General features: G+C 40.3%; 1 protein-coding gene across 4 annotated transcripts in view; it reads right to left on the reverse strand.

Annotated features, from left to right (window-relative positions):
- Positions 1-1,891: 1,891 nt before the first annotated feature.
- The window catches only part of LOC103176851 (disco-interacting protein 2 homolog A), a 122,021-nt gene continuing 98,378 nt past the window's right edge, over positions 1,892-25,534 (reverse strand). For 2 of the 4 annotated variants that reach the window (XM_007890644.2, XM_007890642.2), the window contains 22 exons: positions 24,400-24,539; positions 23,510-23,646; positions 22,822-22,902; positions 20,476-20,603; positions 20,163-20,277; positions 19,512-19,713; positions 18,063-18,172; positions 16,403-16,483; positions 15,760-15,883; positions 14,848-14,969; positions 13,077-13,188; positions 12,860-12,969; positions 12,352-12,482; positions 10,141-10,309; positions 9,608-9,778; positions 8,692-8,721; positions 6,420-6,481; positions 5,601-5,658; positions 5,124-5,198; positions 4,614-4,788; positions 4,170-4,293; positions 1,892-3,449 (listed from right to left, as the gene is read on the reverse strand). In XM_007890644.2, the coding sequence (XP_007888835.1) occupies positions 3,197-3,449; positions 4,170-4,293; positions 4,614-4,788; positions 5,124-5,198; positions 5,601-5,658; positions 6,420-6,481; positions 8,692-8,721; positions 9,608-9,778; positions 10,141-10,309; positions 12,352-12,482; positions 12,860-12,969; positions 13,077-13,188; positions 14,848-14,969; positions 15,760-15,883; positions 16,403-16,483; positions 18,063-18,172; positions 19,512-19,713; positions 20,163-20,277; positions 20,476-20,603; positions 22,822-22,902; positions 23,510-23,646; positions 24,400-24,539 (2,710 nt within the window). In that variant the 3' untranslated portion in view covers positions 1,892-3,196. The remainder of the gene's footprint in view (positions 3,450-4,169; positions 4,294-4,613; positions 4,789-5,123; positions 5,199-5,600; positions 5,659-6,419; positions 6,482-8,691; positions 8,722-9,607; positions 9,779-10,140; positions 10,310-12,351; positions 12,483-12,859; positions 12,970-13,076; positions 13,189-14,847; positions 14,970-15,759; positions 15,884-16,402; positions 16,484-18,062; positions 18,173-19,511; positions 19,714-20,162; positions 20,278-20,475; positions 20,604-22,821; positions 22,903-23,509; positions 23,647-24,399; positions 24,540-25,534) is intronic. The other 2 variants (XM_007890645.2, XM_007890643.2) reach the window with 1 other exon arrangement.

The following is a 25,534-nucleotide window of genomic DNA, read 5'->3' on the forward strand; positions in this document are numbered from 1 at the left end:
ATTTGTATGTATGTATAACTCGCCACTCTAGATAACTCATCACTGAGCCTTTTTCTCTTGAAGTGTCGAGTTATCAGGAGTTTACCATACCTCCAGGTCAGCAAAAGGATTGGGGAGCAAATTGAGTGGAAAATTTGTACCTGAATCTTAAAAAAAAATCATACTTATAACAATTGATATTCATCATTCACACAAATTCACACACAGTATACAGTAAGACGTTTTACAGAAATTCATTCTGTATTAATGTTCTGTATGAATCACTACGACTAACTACCTTGTGGTATTTGCACCTAAGCAGCTCCTAAGATGGTCACCGTGATTCTCCTGTTGTATTTCTATCTTAGCAATTCCTACATGGGCCTCCTTCACTACCATTATTTGATAGTCAGATTGGATGAGATCATTGCTTTAATAGTGTACTGGAACACAGACTGTGGAAACAAAGGGTACAATAATAACTGACTTGATATATGAACACACCAAATCACAGCCTTAAATTTCTCTCAAATACAATCTTATGCTTTAAATGGCTGAATAGCACAGGAATATATACAAATTGTTTTTTTTGAATATGCGTCACTCTGAAGGTCTAAAATAATGTTGAAAAGATTCATATTTATAATTCAGTATATATTTAATATAATTTATATTTGCATTACCATTTTTTCAGCTGGAAAGGGTTCACTATGTCCCACTCCCATCTCATGGATAGTGCAAGGCAATTGTTGCCAAAATTCGCAAGGTAGTGAGAATCATAAAAATTACAGCAAAGAACTCAATGCTAGTTACTCTAATGGAACAAAAAACACTGAACCCAATTCCCCATCTTCTCATCAAACGCTGGTTTTGTTTCTCTTGAAATACTTATCCAATTCCTTTTTACATGTTTTGTATTCTTGGGTTCAATAACTGCTTGCAAAGTATTAAATATTCTAATAACTCACATGCATGTGTTTTTTCTAATTTCCCCCTTAACTCTTCCAATGACAATTCTGAGATTATAGTTATTTACACAGAAGGTGGAAATCTCTGCCACAAACATTTGTTGAAGCAGAGTTCATAAATTGTATCAGGAACTATGTTTTTGAATAAGATGAATATTAAAGAGCATAGAGAGTGTAAAGGAAAGTGGGATTAATTTTGTCAGCTCATGCAGAGAAAAACCCAAGTACAGACTTTGATGGGTTATTTCTATGCTGTAATAGTCTCAGATTGTTTACCTTCCTTGTTACTGTTTACCAACCAACAAGAATTCCTGGTCATTATTTATGCTCAAAGCCATTCAGGATTTTTAACACTATATTATATTATGTGTAACCTGTGTTCAATTGAAAATAGATGGATTTGTAATAGGGAAAATTACACTGCCTTAGTCAGGTTGAAGTAGGGCGAGTCGCAGCTTGCCCCTCTACTATTTTAGTTGTTCCTAACAATTTCTATTAGCTCCAGTACAGTCTCTTGGTTTCTTCCACTCAGTTTTGCCCATAAGTAATCATGTAACTTCTGGGCAAAATCACGGTTCCTGCAGGAGGCCTTTAAAATCCAGGATGTCTCACCATGATAAATCACCAGCCGTACTCCTAGATGTATTGCCATTGTTCAATCTGAACAATGGTCAAACACAGCACATGCAGGGATAAATGGCAAAACGAGTACTTTGACCATCACACATTTAACATTTCTAACGTAATAACCACTATCCCTTTCTAAAGTGCTCAGTAGGCGATACTCATTTATTGTGATAAAGAAGTGAGATAGGGTGAAGTGAATTGGATAGCATAAAAAGTTGAATTTCCAGGGAGGAATCAATAAACCTGATGTGAGATACATGGAACTAATCATAAGCTTTTGTCACATTTGGAATAAAAGGAGTTTAGCAAAATCTGGAAACATTAGCAATAACTTTATTATTTGTCTAATCACCACATTGTGCTGTGTTTTGGGCCCCAGACTGCAAGAAATGCTGTGGTGTGTGAGTGCAAGTTAGCAACAAGATGGAAAATGCAGCAACTGACAGGATTTGTGTTTGGCAATCACATGAAAAGATCTTGGCATCAATTCAGTCATGGTGGGACTTTGATTAAAGCTAGGTCAGACTGCAGGCCCTCTGAAATATTTTTTAAATTGAGAAAGTGACCTTCTTCTACACCCTTGTGACACTTTCAGGCCTTAATCATGAAATTATGCGAGGAAACAGACATTCAATGACAGAGTGCTGCAAACTAATTTTGTGGATGATATGGCAATACTTTATAAAAAGTATCACAACATGTTGATCACAAAAATTACAGTTTACTCGTTTTATTTGCCTAGGAATATAATCTCTGAAGAAAAGGCTTGATCATGAGCTTCTGTTGCTTAGGGTGATTATCATGGTTTCTTCTCAACACAATAGTGATATAGATGACATGATTCTCACTGAATATATTGGTTATACCACTCGTCAGGCTAAGAACTGCCAACATCTCCACTCCTAAATGATTGGGGCACCCATCCAAGTCCAGGATATGACACACACTTGGTCAGGACTATTTCCGTTGCTTCTTGCTCAGGTGAACAGTAAATAAAGCTTCAAAAGGAAGCACAATTGGCCTGACCATTCATCTAGGCGCCAAGGATGAATCCATGCGGTCTGTTCCGAGTTATATCCATTAAGAACAGTTTTGATTTAAAGAACCTCCAAATGCATTGTCACACAAAGATAGTGCGGCTGCAAGAGAAACTTTAAGGACTAGCAGTAATTTATGAAAAATAAAAATGGTGACTCAAACTTTACGATCGATTTGATGTCCATTCAACTGATTCAGCAGATAGTCCGATGCCACACAGTGAAGATACTTTTATCTTGCCCCTTGTATGGTTATGCAGTCTCCCTATGTATCGTGATACAGTGACACTCCTAGAATACTACTTCACATTTAATATGGTGCCAGCAGTATGTGGCAGGCCAGCCCATGGCTTCTGTGATATGGCAGGTGTTGGAGCTATGCAAAACACATCATAAGAAATTGCTGACTAAAGATCATATGCAACAGTGTTGACCTTCAAATACACACCATTCCCAGAATCTGCCTTGTCAGCATGGCTGGTTTTCTTTGCTTTTCTTCCAATTGCAGCATATAAGAACAATACGGACATTCAGGGTGCTGGCGAACACCTTCATTGATTCAGCATTAGTTTCAGAATACTGAGTTCACATATTATAGGCCACATATATAGGATCGAGTTGATCGGCTAGAAAGCCATCTCGAAGGTGCATTCGCTGTTTTTCACCACGCGAGTTAATGGGAATGACCCCAGGGTCCACCACAACTACCACTCCCACAATCAAGTAATGTTCTTCTAACACAACATTAGTAACCAAGGCAACCAGGTCCAGTGCTTCCTGTTCAGAACCATCCAGCTCGACCACCACGACAAGCAGATTAGTCCAAGTGAACACGGCACTGCAGAAGGAAGAGAAAAAACTATTAGTGAGCCAGGAAAACACCTCGGCAACAGAACAGTGCTCAAGATGGAGAACTTCACGCAGCAGAAGTCAATCAGATTATTACAGTGCACAAATGAAAACCTGTCTTGGAAAGTTATTTTGGTGTTGCTGGTGATACATACCAATTGTATTAAATTATTAGTTATGCCATTATTCCTGGCTCTAGAATCACACTGAATACTTATTTTTTCTTGCCTCTATTTACATTCCATAAATTAAAAATTCTAGGAAAGTCTTATTAAATACTTAACAGTCAATAATAATTCCCACCACAAGTTTAGAGATAATTAAATCCCACAACATTCAAAATACAGCCCAAACAAATTTCTCTCTACTATTTCATCAAGCTAAACATTAGATATTATCATATGGACTTTGCTGGAGGGGAACAAGTCTGAAGGTTGGTTGTAATTTATGTTCCAAGTGTTCCCCTAGCTTCTGAAAAATATGAAAGTTACAATATACCTTTAGGGTGAAACAATTATAGTGGCTGGAAAAGCCAGCAGCTCCTGAGCAATCCAAACATCGTTGATGGCTCACAGATCAATAGGAACTTGGGATGCAGACATATTCTCAACCTGAGTTGAAGCCTTTGATGTGCAGAATCATCTTAGCTGGATAATTACCATTTATTATTAATCTTAGAGTTTGGTAATGTAAAGCATGCCGATCTTACCATTCAGCAATACTCTTGTGTGCTCTCAGCACTGAGATCTCAATATCAATTGGGTGGTAACGCATTCCTCTCAACTCCAGTGTTTCATCCAGAGATCCAACCACATACAAGGCATCATGGCGTTCTGCGTGAAAAATGGCAATGAAAAACAGAAAGGTCAATATAAATCTTGCCAACAAAGAGGGGCTGAAAAGCATCACCTGGGAATAGTCCTTGCTTTGCCACTGAAGATTAATCCAATCAACCCCAATGTACAGACATTTGGCATACGTCATGAAAGGCCCTTATAGCACAACACACCTTAAAAATAAATTTCCTCAATAAAATAAAGATTACATTAAATGTTACTATTTTAATAATTGAAACTCAATTTGGAGGTTAATATTAAAAACATAATTAACCAAATGCTATTTTATCTACTTGTTAATATGCGCGACGTCTTACCTCCACTTGCATCAGTCAGCTCTGTTCTACGAAGAAAACCCAGATAACCTGTCCGTGCCCACACAATCTGTGTGTCACCAAAACTAAGCCGAGCATTAAAATGGTCAGCATGTAAGGATTCTTCACCATAAACGGTGTAGTACCCAGTGGCATTGTGCGGACTGCTCACCCAGATCTGTAAAATAGACACGCAACAGTCAATTATAGATTAGTTTTCTCTACATCTTTTGCTCCCAGCCACGAACAAGACTTCTGTATACCCAGGACTCCTGATTTTAATTGTTTTAACCAATAAAACACCTTAGATACAAAAAAAATGAAATGCCCTGTCAATCTATGAAGGATTACTGATTCATGCTCATGGTTATTGCAGGAGTAATCTGATAAATATTGTTCTGAGAATCTGTACCTCCTCTTACAATTTAGGGCCTGCTCTGTTCCCATCATACCTAGTACATATCTAATGGTAGCAATATTGTAATGATGTGTTAAATCACCACAAGAACTCACCTCTCCTAAGTGGGAATCTCCCAGAGGGCCTTTAGTTTCTGGATTTGCTATGATAACCTTTACTCCAGGGAGAATCTGGAAAGCAGATGAAATTTTAAAAAAAGCTGAAGAGCTGTGTAAGGTAGCAGGTTTAACGATTCCTCTATTCCAAAGAATATTATAAGTGGATTAACACTTGTGCACCCGCAATTCCTGGAACAAGTGATACTGTATACAAAATGTAGAACTTACTGCAGTATTTAAATAATCAAAATGATAAATATATAATGTTGGTTTGTCTGTGGCCAGTTGAAACATTCATATTATTTTGTACATACTACAGAAGAAACATTATTACCTTCCTTATACAGACTTTCTATATCCGCTGTGTAGCAACTCTTTGCAAAACAAAATCAGTGTGTGCAAGGCTAAATCTAAATCTGGGAGGTACATTTGTAAAAACATTTTTTCTCCTTTGTGTGCCAATGCCCCACTTACCTTTCCTGACTCAGTTAGTGGAAGACTATGGGGGGAACCTCTCTCCACCAACCGCACCCTAAAACCACAGAAAGAAGAATTATTATGGAACCGATATTGCATATAAGAGAAAATACCAGGAAACAGAAAAATGGATGAGATGTTAATCCAAGGTCCTGACTCTCTGTTCAGCTGGATGTAGATGTTAGGAGAAGGGAGCTTCTCTCTCTCAGTGTCCAAGCCAACAATCCCTCAAAGATAATTGGTAATTTGCTTCATGGCTGTTTGTGGGACATTGCTGGGCACAAATTAACTGCTTCATTTGCCCACAAAACATAAGAACATAAGAATTTGCTAGGTGAAAGAAGAACAAGGTCCAATCTAGTTCACCTTCCACTACCCTGGCAATCACTTGACATGTCCTATCCCAAACTATACACTGTATCCCGAGATATTATTTTCTAGCAGAAATCTATCTAATTTGTTCTTGAAACAAATTAAATTTTCTGCTTCCGCTGTCTCTCTAGGGAGCCTGTATTGAAACTTCCCTGTAGTATTGCACCGGAGAATTATAGTACAATGAGTTGAATGTACAAGTTACAATATTGTGAATCTTTGGTATGCAGTTAAACGGAGACATAGAATGGATGCCCCTGGAGGTGCAGGCGAGTTGATCTAAGCTGCCACTCGTATCTCGGTTGGTGATGGGCTTTCATAGAGCCTTGACCCGAGTCTTGGGCACAGCAGCGATGGTATGGAATGGGATAAATGCATAAAACAGGAAGAATTACCTGACACAAACAGAATGTCATTAATTTCAAAATGGTTGGGTATGCATACCTGTCATGTCGAAGGGCTCTCATATCCACAAACACTGTTGTTGGGTCCGGTCCAGATGTACCCTAAACAAAACAAGCCAATGATGGTCAGTCTCTAAAGATATTATGGTTACACATCCTATTGTTTTCAATTGGATCAATAAAAGATGACAGACAAGACTTTTAGAACAGAATATACAAAATTATTGAGTATTATTAATACAAAATACATGCAAGATTACACAATGGTAAAAAGCATACTATGCACATTTGCCTTTACAGATCACTTGGGTGTGTTTGTTACAAAGTTTCTTCTTTTTTCCCCATGACTTAATTATTTGAGAACGTATTTTTGTGTTTGCTCACAAACAATGGGAAAACTATATAAATTCAAGCATAATCACACTGTGCACAAGAAGGAGCTAAAATGTCTGTCTGGCACCTTTTGTCATATAACCCATGGGAAAATTAAACCAAAGATAGAAAAAGATGAATAATCACCACATTGACGTGTCAGTTACTGTATTAAGAATAAACATTCTCAAGGGAGCAACACATCATGAGGTAGTGAGAATAGTTCAAACTTTGCTACTGCCTTTTATAAACTTTAAAAATTACTTTGTAGCACAGAATATTAATTATTCTTCATATGGCCATATGAAACAGGATGCTGCTGGTGAGCAATGCAATGCAAACAGGAGTCGCACAAAATAACTGAAGGGGTATTAAAGTGATCCATGCTGAAATAAAGAGACATGGTTACAAATATCACATCAGTACAATTACAGGTGTGACATGGACCAGCAACAGCCGGATAGGTTGATGCAAAGCCTGGAGATTCTGATCCATTACGAGACCTCTGCAAATCAGAGGTTCAAAACATCTGCACTATTGTCTAGTTTTACAAGAACATGGAGCGGTTACAATATCTGAATAATACTCACATTTCGAGATAAGATGCAAGGGATGTAGGATTATTTTCTTTTTTTGGTCAGCTGGGTGTCTGACACATGCAGAAACCTATTACCATGCTTAAGAATATCCGAAACGGACAGATTTGCCTGCCCAGGTCCTGCCAAACTGGTCTGCCTTTCAGATCCTGCCAATGAGCTAGGCTGGGTGTGCTGTCATCAGCAGTGCCCTGGAATACTGCAGACCCGCCTGGCTCAGGAATCAGACTACCGAGACGGCCACAGAGGGCTGGCTCGATTCCAACAGTCCATTGCCAGGCATGTCACCCTGGAGCCAGTTCAGTTTCAAGGAAACTGCCCTTACATCCCCCCACTCCCAGGAGGATACAGGATTCTGGTAAGGGCACTTTGCCAATTTACAGAAAGACAGGTTTCAGACTAATTCCTTACCATACCATAGTGCCGTATAATAAGAAAACATTCCCAGGCATTGAACACATTAAGAATTTCCCATCAGATTCACCAGTTCCATTTACTAATTCTAAAACTTAAGTCACAGGGAGCAAGAAATTTTACTATATTTGTAAAGGATATATGAAATTGGTGCACTGGAGTATGATTCCACTTAGCAAGCTGTGTGAGATCATATTGAGAAGGCAGACTTGTACCACTTTGAGTTTGCACAGGTAGTAATATAAATGCTCTTTGCTAACATTAAATAAATTAATCTGCAGTCCGGTACCATGCTTACAGGAAGCGCAATGGTGATCAAGGTTGCACTGCTCCACTAAACCATATAGTTACACAACGCAACAAGGTGAATTTCCAAGATGTCTGCCTCTTGCTGTGTGTGTGTGCAGTAGCAGGCCCCGAGAGGCAGGAAGTGTTGTTCCACTGCAGCCCCGCAGTCAGGACACTGGCGAGCATGCCAAGCAAAGCTGATGTTCAGTGGATCTCTAAGCTTTCAAATGTAGTGCAGGTTGGAAACTGACCATTCGGCCCTTTGGGCCTGCTCCCCCCCACCACCCCCGAGTGGGCCACACAGTTTTTATGAAGAAAGTATTCATTTTTTTTGCAACATCTATTATGTGTTATTTCTTTATCTTTTAATAAAGTGAAAACATGTAGATTAGCAGTAAAATGTGCCTCTCAATAGCACCAATCAACCCCCTGCTTTTTTTCCGCACAATTTGACACCCCTCCCCCGCAATTTTGGCAAATATTTCCACAATTTTTCTATTGGCCCTGTTCATCTCCCTGTTAATTGACACTTTTTTATTCAAGTTAAACAATCATCTTCAGCATTATATTTTAGGTTAAAATAAACATTTAGCCACAAGCTAAGAAAGAAAGTGGGGCAGAATAAGACCGAAATTACTCTACCTGTTCAGCCAGTTTGCCCAGCCTGTGTGGCTGAGAGCACGAGGGAGAAGGAAGCGAGGAATTGAGACGGCAGAGGTCAGCCCAAAGAGAGGAAGGGACAGCCAGATTTAAAGAGACAAGAGGCAAAGGCAAGAGACAAATAGAAACAGCAAAACAGTTACTGGAAACAGTAGCACAGCTTTAGCAAAAATCACATAGCTGAATTTATATAGGGCAACTCAGGAAATCCGAAACAAGGGCATGCTGCATCAAAGCAATTGTTACACAAAGCATAAAGAAATAACTATAGATCACTTTACATCTTTGACTGTTCCCAATTTCAGTTCATCTCAAATACTTCACATTGCTCTCTGGTAAAATATCAACTTTATGCAAAGTACAACGATTTTTCCCCAATCGCTTGCGATATAAAGTGGGCCCTTGTAATTCCAAACGTAAGACTGTAATAATGTGGGCTAAAGTATCAGGTAATTGTCCTAACTTGGTCAGAGTACTGTTCAGGGGAACATTAATGGAAATATTTTATTTATTTATATTCGTTTTACTTATGTGACAGGAATGGTCAAAGACCATTAACACTTAGTTGAAACCCCTAGAGTAAATTAGAGCTATTTTTGGCTTTGCTTTTTTACAATGCCAGCATTTCTGCCAAACATACAATTCTCTCCTCCACTGACAGCAGCAATTAAACACTACCAGTGAAGAAATGCCAGTATCAAAATTCAGCTGGGCACGAGGAAAGGAAAAGAATGAGAATAGAAGAACACAAAGAGAATCAAAGTGAAATAGGAAAGGTTAGTGGCAATGTATTTTATGCTTGTGGAATGTGCAAATATGCAGCACAATTCAAAGAAGGAGAATACTATTTCAATGTTTTGTCATCTTTGAGACAGTTCCCACAGGACAGCACTCTCACCTGTAAACAAATTGCCACATTGACCCTGCAGCCAAAGGTTGTGCTCACTGCCCTCAGTGACAGACCCAGGTCCTTGAACAACTTAGAGAAGGATTGTGTAAGTGCTATTCTTGGTCGCTCCTCTGCCACAACCATGCAGGTCCGTACACAAGACAAGTTCAGGCCTTTTGCCTGAAAAGAAGAAAAATTAAAATATAAAATGAATTCAGAAACAGACTCCTGTAATATATTGAAAAGGAGGGCTGTCTCGAGGACAGCAATCCAGAGACGTTAAAAACAGAAACAATACTAGTTTCACTGTATTCAATGTGTTGCCTCACTTATAATCCTGAATGTTGACAAGGAGCATAGCATTTGAAAAAGAAACATCAAAAATAGTTTTCAGCAAATTAGCAGCTTCAACAACAATAAATTGCATTATATAGCACCTTTTGCGTCAGAAGGAACTTCATGTATATAACCCAGGGTTCCGACTTTACAGTTTCACAGATTACTTCCTCCAGGAATAATGAAGCACACATGGAGCCACTTACCTTGAGTGCCTCTGTCTGTGAGCCAAGTCCTTTGGTGCACATCTCCATCACGGAGTAGGAACAGAAAGTGACACGCACTTTGTACTGGCTGACTGCAGAAAGCCAGAGGGAAACGTTACTCTCCAGCTCAAGTGGAGGAACCAGGATTGACTGGTGTCCTGAGTAAACGCTGGAAAGAATTAAAAAAAATGTAAATGCATATACAATAATAATAATCCTTGCATTTGATGTAGCGCCTCATCACATCTTCAAGACGTCTCAAAGCACTTCACAGGATACGCTATAAAGTGAATTGACTGTGTGTTCTGCAGGCGAAACGCAGCAGCCAATTACACACGCAGGGTCCCACAAACAGTCGTGAATGAAGTGACCAATTTTTTATATTTTTTGAAGGAAAAACAATCCGCTAATTGACTAACAAGCGAGTTCCTACTCACTGCTAGGTAAACAGAGTCGTGTGTGCGTGTGGAGTAAGGAAACTTCCCAAATGTTTCACTCTGTCCCGCCCGGGAATCGAATCCAGGTCCTCTCGCTTGCGAGGGGAGTGCTCTAACCACTGAGTTACAAGACTCCACAAAAACAGCGAGAGAGAGCCAGAGATAGATGGGGAAGGGAGGTGGACAAAACTGCCATTGGATTTAAATGTGCTGGTTACAATCTCTTATATAGGAATGGAATATGTTGAAGAGTGGGCATTTAATGCAATTTACTAGATTAGTGAATAATGCTCAAGGAAATAAATATGAATAAAGTATATGAAGTGAAACAGAAAATAGGAATTTCATTTATCCCTGTTTTTTTGAAAATCCAACAATGCCTTGTAGGATACATCTGTTTAAGAGAGACTACTGAAACATCTGATGCACGATTGTGTTTATAGTGCGCTACAACTTTTATCTTGGAACAGGTTAAATTCCATCGAAGCATTGCTTTGATTCTAACAATGTAGATGTGGCCGTTTCTTACATCATCACCAATATCACTTTGAAACCAGCCCTGAGGGAACTGCAAGAACAGGAATTCTGCAGTGGGAAATAATGTGCATGTGAACCCACATAACACCACATGGCCATGCTGTGCAACAATTCTTACACTTCTGTGCCATGAAATCCCCATATCCCACAATGTTTAATACACTTTAAGTAAAAAATAATCTGAAGAGAGAAAAAAAAATCTACAAATATCTGTCCAAGGAATGAGATAAAAATATCCCATCTCCTCCCCCGCCCCGGTTGAATGAGGATACACTTGGAGCACAGTCCCAGTGCTATAAAGTGTCTGACTTATGTATTATCCAGGTGCTACTGACAGCACTTCTTTTGCTATTGTTAAATTCTGAGGCTGCATAATCCATGTTCTGCATAGGAAGCATAGCTAACATCACTTTTCGAAGTAAGTGATGTCAGCAGTTTCTTGCACATAGCACAGCCTGCAGTTTGTGACTCTTCTTGCATAGGAAGTGATGGTCGAAGATACCAGAAGTCAGCCATTTTTCACTCTTTACTTATAACAAGAGGCCTGAAATAAAGACCTAGACAACTGTGTTATAACAGGATTGCCCTGTAGCATATATGACCATTACCTGAGATTGAAGACAATCATACTACTTGTGAACCACTTGTGAGTCACAACACAATCAAAATACAATGTGCCAGTAATCGCGCATCTTTAACAGATACATTTCCGATTTACAAAGGTAGACATACCAGTCATGACAGTTTTTGTCTCACATACATAATTACCATCTCCACAGATAAATATTGCTTCCAATATTGCTTCCAACCATCCACACTCTTGAGACATTGTGTATGTAGGAGGGGTTGGAAGAGAGAGGAAGAACTAGATTTATACATTATAAATAATAATTCTTGCATTTGATATAGTAGCTTTCATGCTGGAGGGACATCTCAAAGCACTTTACATAAAATGTAGTGACAGTATATTTTGTGGGTGAACCTTATAAGAAGACTAAATAGATCAATATTAAATGCGGAAAACTAAAAACAGAGAACTGTCTGTATAAGTTACTCACAGATTATACAGAAAGTGTATGCACAAAGTGGAACTGGATACAGTCATGTCGATGGAATAAGGTTGAATCTCCTAGAAACTCAAACTTGTGAAATGAATGTATGCTTATGAATGTGCAAGAATGGTCATGGGGTTCAGTTTGTATTGTTAGGATTGATAAGTTTAATAAAACTGTCCTACCTGCAGAGACACCAGAGTGCAAAACCAAGGCCGCAGTAAGGGTCTAGACATATTGCAATCTGTCTGGAAGGGTAGAGCTCACACTGTAGCTTGATAGATCGACACAAGGCACTCGTTGCTGCATGCGACATCTATTAAGACACAAGAACATCGCCTGAGTCAACAGGCATATCTTTGTTTATATCCACTGTCAATTATCTTTTAAAATGATTATGTTTTTCAGTTGCAGTGTTAACAGTCAGGTCTTACTTTCATCCCATTACCAGTTTTGATCAAGTAAATTTGTGAGCAGGCTTGAACTTCTTCAGTCTTGACATGATCATCTGTTGCTTGCTGGATGACTAATGAATTTACCCTACTCATGACAGATGCAGAACTTTGAATTTTTTTTGAGAATGATACGAACGATTGGAAAAATCCATCCAGGGTAAGCAATGCAGTGCAGGAGTCAAACCTGCTATAACCTGCTATAACAGTGCACACAACCGTCACATTATTGACTGCATACCTTCACTCCTGCTAGGATTCCAGTGGTGGATACACTAAAGTCCAAATATGCCAACATTTCAGGTGTTGGTGCTTTGTAAATCTGAGGAGGCTTCCTTCGGGGCAGGTCATCTATTAGAAAGATGACAAAAAAAACAAAAATAAGTAGATTTTGTGAAAACATGGCTGATAAACTTCTAAAGAACAGTAAAACAGTGATTAGTAAAAAACAAATCTACCTGTCTCTAAAACTGTAGGCCAGGTCTTGATATCCACAGCTGCAGCTGCCTCCTTTGACCGGAGCAGTTTCAATATTGCTTGTGTCGTGAGTATACAGACAGATTTGCTTACCTACAATCAAGAGACAAAAGCAACTGGAGCCAGTGACCAGAGGCCAAGCAGAACCAATGTAGACGTTCAATTAGAAGCTTCATGGTTTATGAGCTTGCAGAATTTATGCCACAGGCAGCTCCAAGAAACAAGAAATACAAAATCAGAATAAGCTGTGTACACTCCCACCATTCCAGATCCAGACTCATCCACTCACTGAGCATTTTTCGTCTTCACAATTTAGTTTTAGTGTATTTGTTACATAAAAGATACAGTAATATAATCCAGATGTGTACATCTATTGGCAAAACCTATCTTTCTATTAATTTGCTGTAGCAAAGACATAAGGAAGCTAAGGTGCAGGATATTGAGTCAGAGAGTAAAAGCATGGAATTCTTAGGGTCTGCCTAACAATATAACTCTTCAATAACCATAATCCTAGTGATAAAATCCATCTCTGGTTTGTGATCTGAGTAACTATTTGAATGCAGAATCTGACACATTTAGAGTTGCAAAAATAATCAAGATTATTTTTGCTATTATAGCTATGGTACAAGACGCATGATAACCCAGCCCCTTCAGCAAAGAAGTAATCTTGAAATCAAACTGTTAAAATATTATCTGGCAAAAGATGCTTTTATCCACTTCAGATGCTAGTTTGTGAGATATCTCCGTTTAATAATTACAATAATAATAATCCTTGCATTTGATATAGCGCTTTTCACGTCGGGAGGACGTCCCAAAGCGCTTCACAGAACACACTGTAAAGTGAATTGACTGTATATTTGTGGGCGAACGCGGCAGCCAATTGAGCACAGCAATATCCCACAAACAGTCGTAGATTGAAAATGACCAATTTTTATTATTGTTTTTGGAGGGATTATTATTAGGCTCTGTGTGGAGTAAGGAAACTTGCCCAAGGTTTCGCCCTCTGCCTGGAATTGAACTCAGGTCTCTCGCTTGCAAAGCGAGTGCTCTAACTACTGAGCTACAGGACTCCACAACAGTATAGATATAGCTCGGAGCCTTTATATGAGAACCTGGATTAAGCAGTTAGCTGATGTAACCTGGACCACAGCATTGGATTTGTACATCAATAACATGAAGGTGGCTGGCACATCACAAGCTGTCCCATATAGGTTTTCCCACCACCCTGAAGGAGATGTCTGCCAAATAGCTGATTAGGAAACTGAGGCTTGGGATGACGGCTGCTGAACAGGGCTACCTGGAGTCTGGGTTCATGAACACACAATCCTACATCAATGGCTTGGTATCTGCCTTGATTCATATGCAAAGTGGTAAGCGACTGCTACTCAAGCGCTGTATTTCCAACTGATGGAACATTGCTGCTGATAACAGCCATCCTAGTTTGTTTGCAGGACATGGAGCAGCAGACCAGTCCCACTTTGCTCCTCTTTCGCCCACAAGACATACAGTCAATTCACTTTACAGTATATTCTTTGAGATAACTCAACGACGTGATAAGTAAGACACTATATCAAATGCAAAAATTATTATTATTATTAACCTTGCAAGCCAAAGTCCTAACGGGTGGGGTGGTCCTACCCGAACAAGCACCCAGATAAAATCATACAGTACAGGATCATAGCTCAAAAGAAGTCGATTGGGATCACCAAATTCTACAAAAGTAAAGAACTTAAAACAGTTTGAGTATCATACCTCGACAATCATCTTGACAGTGGGTAAAGTAGTGGCAAGGTTCTGAGGGTGAGGTGGTCGGACAGTGACAGGAACACAGCCTGCATACAGACAGCCATAGAAGGTCACTATGAGGTCAACGCCTTTGAGGGAAACAAACACGAAGCATTTGTTGTAATACCATGATTCACGGGGGTACGTTTAATAATCTGCATGCCTCAAGGATAGAGAAATCACCCCTTATGTAAAAAAAAACTCCACAAGGATTAAACTTGGTTAACCAATTGATTCAACAGACAAATTGACTTTGAATTCAACTAAATTTGTCCTTTAAATGTCTACACTGATTCAGCAAAAGTTGGTCAGCAAAAACATTTAAGTTAGTCCTTTGGGTAAAATAACAATCAATAGAATTTACTGCCTTTTTTGAATCTGAACCGCAATCCATCAATCTGATCTATTCACAATCACCCCAACACACAGTGCTTTTCAGATATGTCCTTTCCACCTTGACAGGATATTACTGCGCAAAATCGCTAATAACCTCAAAGATCATTTGTGCTTCTCAAACTAAATCTGAAGACTATTCACGTGAATCTTTCATAATCTCAAAACAGAGCAAATAAATTACATTTAATAAAAAAGCTAATTTACCAGCATCAGTTCCAGAATAAAGAGTTAGCATGAGGCATTATTACCTTAATAACTCCCTACAGCTGTCAATTTACAACCACTGTGAAATTGGAGTCAAATTAATTCAAAAGCAGCCCTGCTCTTTTAAAAAAGCCCTGTTCTTTCTCCAAAAATCCCTGACTGTCCAGCGCCCTTTGACATGAAGGGCACTATACAAGTGTAATTTGTTGTTGTTGCTCTTACTAAACAGGTTAGTTCATATAAAGAATTTCAAACAAATGTCGTTCTATCCTTTTTTACCTGGTGGATAAACCAAGGCCACATGGTCTCCAGTGTTGAGACGTGCTTTTTCTAACAAGGCCGCAGCTATCCTTTCTGCCCGCTTATGCAGTTGTATACATGTCGCAGTATTGACAACAGTGCCCTATTTGTAGGGGAAGAGAAAAAAAATACTTAGTATTCATAAAACTCAATCATTTCATACATTTAATACTAAAACTAAAATATATTACATCTACGTCTTACCCCGAAAGCAACAGGATGATCTAATTTCCTATATCACATCATTCTATAGGGTCCATTTCCCCACACTCACAACTTATCACAAGGGTTCAAGATTCTTCATAGGGTTCACACCGTCTATTGGTGGTGCGTACATGTGCCACCCGGGTGAGATTAGGCTCGGCTGTGATGCTTCCTAGACAAGTGGCTTATTCACACTCAAATAAGTACCCTAGAGCGGAGTACTAGAGAGTAACCAGCATCTGTGGATCCGCAACGAGCTGAAGAGGCTGGGGACCAGGAACAAAGGCATACAGCAATGGGGAGAAACATCAAAAAGAATTGGACACTTTTTAAAAAAAATGCATTTAAATACATTTTTATATATATATATAAAAAAAATAAACCTTTTTCTGGCAATCTGGCTCACTGTTTAACCTACCTTGGCATTGAGAAGAAGAAAAAGAGGGTGGTCTGGTGTGGTCTGAGCCCGCCAAAATAGAACATCTGCCAAGAATAGAAACTGAAAAAAGAAGATGAAATCTAATTAATAAGCCCAAGTTCAAGGAAGGATGAATTTACTTACCAGGAGGTAATTGAACCATCTCCTTCCCCCAACATACTTCTTAAATGATACTTAGAAACATAGGCTGAAAAGATTATTGAGTCCATCTGGCTGGTCTAAAAGTAAAAAAAAACACTAAACTATCTTTATATCCTTCAATCGATTTGTCGAATAACGATTTAATTCTTGAATTTACCTACAATATACTGCATTAGTCAGCAAAGAGAAGTACCAGTTGCAAAACAATTTGCATAGAGATTTTAGGTCACCGAGAAACAGAACAAACTAGTGCAATCAACACAATCAACTGGTATCCTTCTATGTTGGGGCTAAAATTAATGACCTGTCTAAAGCAAGAGGAATAATAAAAATAATTCTTGCATATGATATTGTACCTTACAGTCAGGAGGACATGTCAAACCGCTTCATAGAATTCACTGTAAAATCTAGTGCCTGCAGCAGCCAGTCAATTCTCTCCATTAGTATTAGCTCACTGATGGGCAAAGTACACAGTTAAACTAGAAATTAAATTCTTTATTAAACAAATCACTTTCAGTAGTTGGGGATATTACACTGACTTTACTAAGTCCCTGAGGGGACATCTTTGTTGACATTCTTCATTTTCTCTTACAAAACAAACACTAGCTCTGAGGTTCTCAGAGGCCAAAGCCACCTCTGAGTCTCACTGTTAGAGATGGTTTAGATTGAGGCAACAACTGCTCCCAAGAAAATCACCAAGAATTAGAATCAATTTCTATATATTTTTAAAAAAATGCTGTATGGAAACATCTTTTGTACAGAGGAAAATCAGTTACAGCTGATAAAGTTACTTTAAGGACCAACTCCTGCCTTTATTTTAAACCTTTGCACTTAATAAAAAAAGATAAATCATGTTTAGTGCAAAGTTCTTTGAGGATAGTACTGCTTAAATCAGTTCCCCTTGTTAACGGCAAAAGATCTATCTGCACATGGATGTGGAACAAACGATGAACTAGTAGAGTTTTCTAGGGGGTTAGTAGTTACTGATTCTGTTGAAATAACATTTAATTTCAACTTATTTATTATATTTAATATTTGAAAACATACAGAATTTCTAGAGGGTTTCATTAATTCCAATCAGCGCCCGTCAATGGGATATTAGCATCAAATAAAATACAACTCTACAGATTAGTTAATGGATGCTTCAGTGTTTGGTAAAGATTGACTGTGAAATTTAGTTTAAACCAACGTTTTTGAAACAATAAGAAATAATTTAATACTTGCAATTCACCCTTGGAGGAGTCCTGTATTGAAAAAGGTGTTTTTTTTTAAATGCTCTTTGTAGTTTCTTTACACCACCCACACAGAAACTGCAAAACTGTTATAAATAGTTCTCAATACAATTACATGGTATATACCTCAAAAGATCTTGTTGTCAACTAGCTTTCTAACTATACAATGCGGCACAGCATAATGTTCCATAACAAGTTCAGGAATAAAAGCAACATCTAAAAGTATTATTAAATCATTTATGTTGCAATATATAGAACGGTCATACCTTCCGAGCCTGATCATTGTCTTCAAACTGTGAGATGTCCCTCCCTGAAGCTTGTGCAATTCGCTTTCCTGCCACCAGGTTCCCTACTATCATGGAAGCAGGTCCCACTTCTGCAATGAACAGAAAATAGATGGGGCAAGTGAAAGGAAAGGTTCGGTTCGTTTGTTGAGTTCCACACTTCAGGACGTCTGTGACAGCATGTTGGCTCAACCTTGTTTTCAAACTGTTCACCAACCCATTCTTCCGCCTTGGCTCCTTTTAACCCTGGAAGCCAAATCCCCTATCAGGTAGGGTGGGCGTCTGATAGACAGACAGCAGGCCGCTGTCTCAATTCTCAATCACAAACCATACAGTTTTAGATGTTTTAAATCCAGCAGTTATCCAATTGCACTTTGGGGCCCCCAATCCTTGACACTCGCCAACATGTGCCTAATAATCTCCGGAATTACGTAAAAGGGTGTGTTCCTCCAGGGAGACAGTGTGAACTGTAGATGTACAGAAATTTCCACATGTAGATTTATGCACACATATGGATTCTGTCTGATTTAGATTCTCTTAAGCATGGTGATGGATATTTGCCTGCATCACCACATCTGGCTATCAAACATCCCATTAATTTAACTGATAATCTCCAGTAGCTAGGAAGAAACGGATAATAAGAGTAAAATTCAATCTAGGAATACATTTATTCCAATAACAGCATTTCAGAACATACAGAATTTGGCACATTCTTAAATATAACATTAATTTTGAAGCCTTTTTTCAGAATTAAAGATTCAAAGTTAAGACTGAATTCAATAATTGCACAAAGTCTGGAATCTCTGAAATGCCTCGTAAAATAGAGTGACTCTAGACCGTGGTGGAATTTTGCCTCAAATGATAATAATCCTTGCATTTGATATAGCACCTTACCAAGTCTTCGAGACGTCTGAAAGCACTTCACAGAATACATTGTAAAGTGAATTGACTGTCTATTTTGTGGGCGAAACGCGGCAACCAATTGCGCACAGCGGTGTCCCACAAATAGTCGTGGATTAAATGACCAAATTATCATCATTATTATCATTATTTTCTTAATTTTATTACCCCCGAAAAGCAATCTGCCAATCGACTAACAACCGGGTTCCTACTTACTGCTAGGTAAACAGAAGCATGTGGTGTAAGGAAACTTGCCTAACGTTTTGCCCTGCCAGGGAATCGAACCCAGGGCCTCTCGCTTGTGAGGTGAGTGCTCTAGCCAAGAGGCTACAGGACTCCATATATCAAAGGAGTACTACTCACAATAAGACAGGCAGGTATACAACTTGGGAGAATTTGCATTCAATAAAACACCCACATGTTTAATAGGAGGCTTATTAAGATGAAGAAGGATAGAACGCCATTTGGACAAACCAGCTTCAATTGACAAGTCCTGGTCATACACCTGGCTGCTACAAATCTCATACTCACCTGGTTGTTTCTGCCTAGGCTTTGGGAGGTTGGTGACACAGGTGTGGGGGCACATTAAGACATTGCACGGGTGCAGCATGCCCTCCAGAAAGCGTTGTTTGGTCTCAGACAGGTGGATGCCACCCAGTGGAGTCTTGGGTAGTGTGTTAGCAGGTACCAGTGCCAGGCAGTAAACTCCTACCTGATGAATACTGTCGATAGCCTGGGAGAGAACAGCAAAAGATTATTATATTGGAAATCTGAAGGCTCATCACAATAAATCTTCAGTAGAATTGGAAACATTTCATTTATTGGCTTTGAACCACATTTCAATTTGTATTCCATTCTATATCAGCAGAATGTGTCAATATTCCACAACTAAATGAAGAATCCAACAATGTAACTTCCAATACTATATTCAAATTAAGGTTTAACAGGAAGGAAATAAGAACAAAATACAGTATGAGAACTGTGGAGTCTGTACTTAATTTGGTATGGATCCCAAAGAATCAGTTACTTCAGCAACATCTCCCATTGCCTTAATTAGATAAGCACAGCATATTCAAAACATGAATCATGATTTGGGTTTCAATATTCTTCACATGGAATTAAACTTTGTAACAAGTAAAATAATCACTTCAAGACACATCCTAACCATAACCCTTTGTTTACCTGAAGGACTCGACTCATCCACTGAAAACTGTCCTCCTCAGAAGCATCTGGTCGCTGTTCTGCCACCAACACAATACGCTCATCATGGAGTACATTCACTGAGAATACAGCTATCCTAAAATAGAATAAAGGAAATCTAATCTGAAGGTTCATTACAGAATACAAAATTGACACAAGTCTCTTCCCTGTGTAAAGGGATGTATAGCATCTGAATCATAAATGGGGACAGTGGAATTTAGAGAGATTAAGAAGTTCAAAAGTGGTCTTGCAACTTTAATCAAAGGCACAGCTATGTTATCTGTCATTTACGCACCTCCCTCTGTACACAAACTTCATTGGTTCCACCGCTAAGGCTGTTGCCACAACATCATCTGCATTGTGTCTCCGTCCGCTCACCACCATCAGTCCATCCATCTTGCCCACAACAAATACTTGCTTTCCCTTAGGCAAGAAGAGTAAAATTAAAACAAATCTTCATCAACAGCTATTAGTCAGAAATAGTGTAGCTCAAATGCATATTTCTGGGATTTATCACCTATTACAGTTTTGGGTTTGCACAAACAGCTTTGTTACAAAAACACTCCACTGAGTATTACATTTATATCTCTAATATTAACCTCCCATTCCTCTCCAAGGTCCTGGAACGAGTCGTCGTGTCCCAACTTTGCTCCTTTCTTTCTCGCCATTCCCTCTTTGAACCCCTCCAATCCGGCTTCTGCGCTGCCCACAGCACGGGAACAGCCCTGGTCAAAGTCACTAATGACATTCTGAACATCTGTGATCAGGGCTCCCTCTGCCTCCTTGTCCTCCTCGACTCTCTGCCACCTTCAACACTGTCGACCACTCCATCCTCATACACCGCCTCTCCTCCTTACTTAATCTTCGCAGACCTGCCCTTGCCTGGTTCAATTCCTATATCTCTCACAGTCTCCACTTTGTTGCCTCTAACAGTTTCTCCTCCAGTCCCCGCACTGTCACGTCTGGTTCCCCCTGGGCTCTGTCCTTGGCCCTCCCCTCTTTAATATCTAAATGCTCTCCCTTGGTGACATCATCCGCAGACATGGGGTCAACTTCCACATATATGCGGATGACACCCAACTCTATCTTTCTGCCTCCACCTCTACTCCAGGACCACTGCTGTCCTAACAGACTGCCTGTCGGACATCAAGTCCCGAATGAGGGCAAATTTCCTACAGTTGAATGTGAACAAGACTGAGGCCCTTCTGATTGGCTCTGCACCTCAAGCAGTATCAACCTCCATGGTCACCAAGCCAGTCAGGAAACTAGGTGTCTTGTTCGACCCTCAACTGTCTTCTTCCCCACATCCAAGTCATGACCCGCTCTGCCTTCCCTCAGCTCTGTAACATTGCCCGATTCTGCCACTACCTCACCCCTCAGGCCGCTGAAACTCTTATTCATGCCTTGATCATCTCCAGGCTCGACTATGCAAACGCCCTGCTTGTTGGCCTTCCCAACTCCTCCCTCCACAGGCTGCAGATAATCCAGAACTCTGCAGCCCGTGTCCTCTCCCGCACCAAACTCCATGACTCCATCTCCCCCAGTCTCGCCCGACTCCATTGGCTTCCTATCCTTCAGAGGATCCAGTTCAAGATCCTGGTCCTCACATACAAAGCCCTCCATGGCCTCACCCCACCCTACCTCTGCGACCTCCTAACCCCCTAGCAACCCGCCCGCTCCCTCCGCTCAGCCGGCTCTGGCCTGCTCCACGTCCCCTGACCCACCCGCCCCACCATTGGCAGGAGAGCCTTCAGTCACTCTCCTCCCAACCTCTGGAATTCCATCCCCCAATCACTCCGCCTCACCCCCTCTTTAGTCTCCTTCAAGTCCTGCCTCAAGATCCTCCTCTTTGACCACCCCTTCCCCTCCCCTCCCTTCTCCCCCCGACCCCAGCTCGGGTCTGAAATGCTGTACACTGTCCAGTGCCTTGGGACATCCTCCCGACATGAAAGGCGCTATACAAATGTAATCTGTTGTTGTTGTTGTATATGCCCCAAACAGGCTCAGAAATTAGAATCTCCTGCCCTCATTATAACAATCACAATCACCAATAGACAAAGCATAAATAATCGAGACCAGTGGGAATTCAAGTTTACTTCCCTCACAAGAAAATCCGTTTAATGGTGACAACAACTTGCATTTATATAGCGCCCTTCACATAAGGTAACATCTTGGAATGCTGTACATTGGTGGGGCTGGACGCCGAGCAAGGGAGAAGGGTAAGGGCAAGGTGACCATAGGCATGATCGAAGAGGTAGGTTTTCAGGTGAGATTTAAAGATAGATAAAGAAGAGGCAAAACAGATGGATTGAAGCAGTGAATTCCAAAGATTACTGGTGTAATGGCTGAAGGCCTGGCCACTGATGGTGGTGTGGAGGTGACGGGGATGCGCAGCAGGCCTGTGTTAACTGAGCAATGGGGGGTGGGGGGCAGAGGAGTGAGGTACGAGCAGGTTGGAGAGATAGGGAGTTCTGTGCTTGGGGTGAAAGGATATGTATATGAGAAAGTATGTGACAAAATCATGCGCGAGTTACAATGGTCTTCGTGAATGGAATAAAATCTGTATCCCACAATTCCTCAGTTAGTATCCCAAAGATTAAATCAAAGTAACAGACACTGTAAATCAAATAGGTTTCCTTACAGATCCAAGGAAGCCAAGTAAGTTAGTCCTGGTGAAGACATCTTCGCTGATGGGGACTCCTCCAGTATTCACTGGCACAGCCTGAAAACACAGCATATATTAACCAAATACCATACAAAAAACCCTACCATACATAAAGCAAATCCATAATCTGGAAAATTCAAAATAACAAGAAAAAGCTTGGAAATTTGACTCAACTCTCAATAAACTGAATGCAATACATGCTCAACATAAAAACTAATGCTGCTGAAGCAATTATAACACAGATCAAAAAGGCCTCTAAATGCTGAACCCTAGCATTGAGCATTGATATGGGCACTTCCATAAGTGCTAAATATAATACTGTCACTCAAATATTACTGCGCTCTAACATATTCCCTCAAATTACTCATCAACTACATTACTGCTGCCAGAGGGAAACATTTTGGCTCCCAGTAGTTCAACAATGTGCAGTGGAAAAATAGACATACACTCCCCATTCCATATTACTGTGAAACGTGGCCAAAAAAAGGCAACTCATTGAGGCATTCTGCACATCTGCACAAAACTGCTTTTCAAAAGCTGCTTGTGGGAATAGAAGGAATTCCTACTCTTAAGTGAAATGAATGTGGAAGAATAAAAATATAATCTTTATTCAATTTGCTGAACAACTCTCATAGTGCATTTCAAATCATTTCTGCACACTTACTTCAAACACAGTCTTTGTCATTCCTGGGAGCCCATAGTACGATGTCCCTGATGCTGGCGAGCTCACACAGATCTCACCAATCTCATCTGTCTTGCAGAGATGTGGGACGCCTTCAAACTTTACAACACATACCAGCGCTAAAGTGGGGCAAAGAGGGCAGAGAGAAAAGTAAAAAAAGTATACCAATTCAGAAAGACAGATGTGACAAAATCATGCGCGAGTTACAATGGTCTTCGTGAATGTATTGCAATGGGAACAAACAGCATGGAAAGTTAATGGTCAAATGACAAGATTTTTTAAACTAAATCTTGTTGTTCCCATGTTACCATTAGGCCATTGAGACTGATCTCATGCATGCAAGGCAGCCCTTCATCAATCAATCCCATTGCAATACATTTAAATAGGATTCTGATAAACAAGCAGATAATTTGGTTTCTAGATTACATCAAATGTTTTTCAACATGTATTGTATTATTACAATTGGTTAAGAGGTGGTGCATTTATTCCCCTATTTCTTTTTACATTTCCTTCAGTTAGGGCCCCACCATGCCTACTTCACTTTGTTTAGTTGAATGGACGGATATCTGAATAACTCTATTGTTGTGTGCTGAGTTAACTGATCTCAACTAGCAGAAGGAATGATTCTGATTGCTATCCAGTCACTTCTGCTGCAAAGTATGTGTGTGAGGATGTTGGATGGAAATAGGACTGGGCTTGGCTATAGCCTGGTAATCATTTGCAAAATAATAAGCTTATATATATGTCCCAGTTAAGCAACTAGAAATAAATGTGCAAAGATAAGCATCCAAATAAAAGACACCTGAAATTAAAGAGATGTGCTGGACTCTGGAGATTCATATTAATGAATAGAATTAGTAGAAAAGTCCTACCTCCAGGCATAACAGCGCCAACATCTTGCACTGTCAAAACAGTGAGCTTCTCCTCTGTATCCATGCGCAGCACTCCATAACTTAAGCCGTTCATGGACAACACCATTTTCCCTGGAGAAGGCCCTCCCAAGTCACTATGTCTGCAATGAAGTGAAGCCATTAATGTCATCAAGCTCTACAGGGACACTGTTTTACTTTGAATGAGATGTTAAATTAAAGCTCTTTTTTTAAAAAACAAACTCTCACTATTAGAAAGAGATGGGAGTTTCTTCCATGTCCTGTCCAACAATCCAGAGAAAATTGGACATTTAGTTCATGGCTATTTGTGGGACATTACTGTGTACAGTCCATGGCGCTGAACGCACCTGGACTAAATCAAACCTAACAGTCCATCGGCAGATCAGGCTTCTCCACATTAAGACTTACCACTCTACCCTTGCTTCTGCCAAATCATTCTTTTACTCCAAGATAATCTTGGAGACCAAGGACAATCCCAAGCTCCTCTTCTCCACCACCTTCTCCGTTAACCTTCCTGCACCTCGCACATCCTCTCCTCTAATTCCAACTGCGAGATGTTGGACTTCCTGTCTCACAACGCAGGCAACCGAGACCCTCATACACACATTCACAACATCTAGGCTTGACTACCCAAACTCCCAGCTTGTCGGCCTCCCCAATTCCTTCCTCCGTAGACGTCAGATCATTCAGAACTCTGCAGCCCGTGTCCTCTCAAACACCAGGCTCCGCAACCCTATCACCCCCACCCGACTCCACTGACTTCCCATCACACAGAGAATATAGTTCAAGATTCTGGTCCTCATCTTCAAAGCCCTCCATGGCCTTACCCCCCCTTACCTCTGTGACCCCCTAAGAACCTGCTCACTCTGTTCATTCAGCCTGCTTCAGGTACCCCACCTTGCATGCCCCACCATCCGGTAGGCGGGCCTTCAGCCACTCTGTGTCCACCCTCTGGAACTCCATTCTGCAGTTCCACCACCTTGCTCCCTCCCTTGCCCTCCTTTCAAGACCTGTCTCAAGACCCTTCTCTTCGACTGTGCCTTCGGTCACCCTCCTTCCCCCCCTGCCCTCTACCCTCCCCGATCCCTAGCTCGGGTCCGAAATACTGATTGTCCAG

This window comes from Callorhinchus milii, unplaced genomic scaffold (assembly GCF_018977255.1).
Source record: "Callorhinchus milii isolate IMCB2004 unplaced genomic scaffold, IMCB_Cmil_1.0 Scaffold6, whole genome shotgun sequence".
Classification (NCBI taxonomy): Eukaryota; Metazoa; Chordata; class Chondrichthyes; order Chimaeriformes; family Callorhinchidae; genus Callorhinchus; species Callorhinchus milii.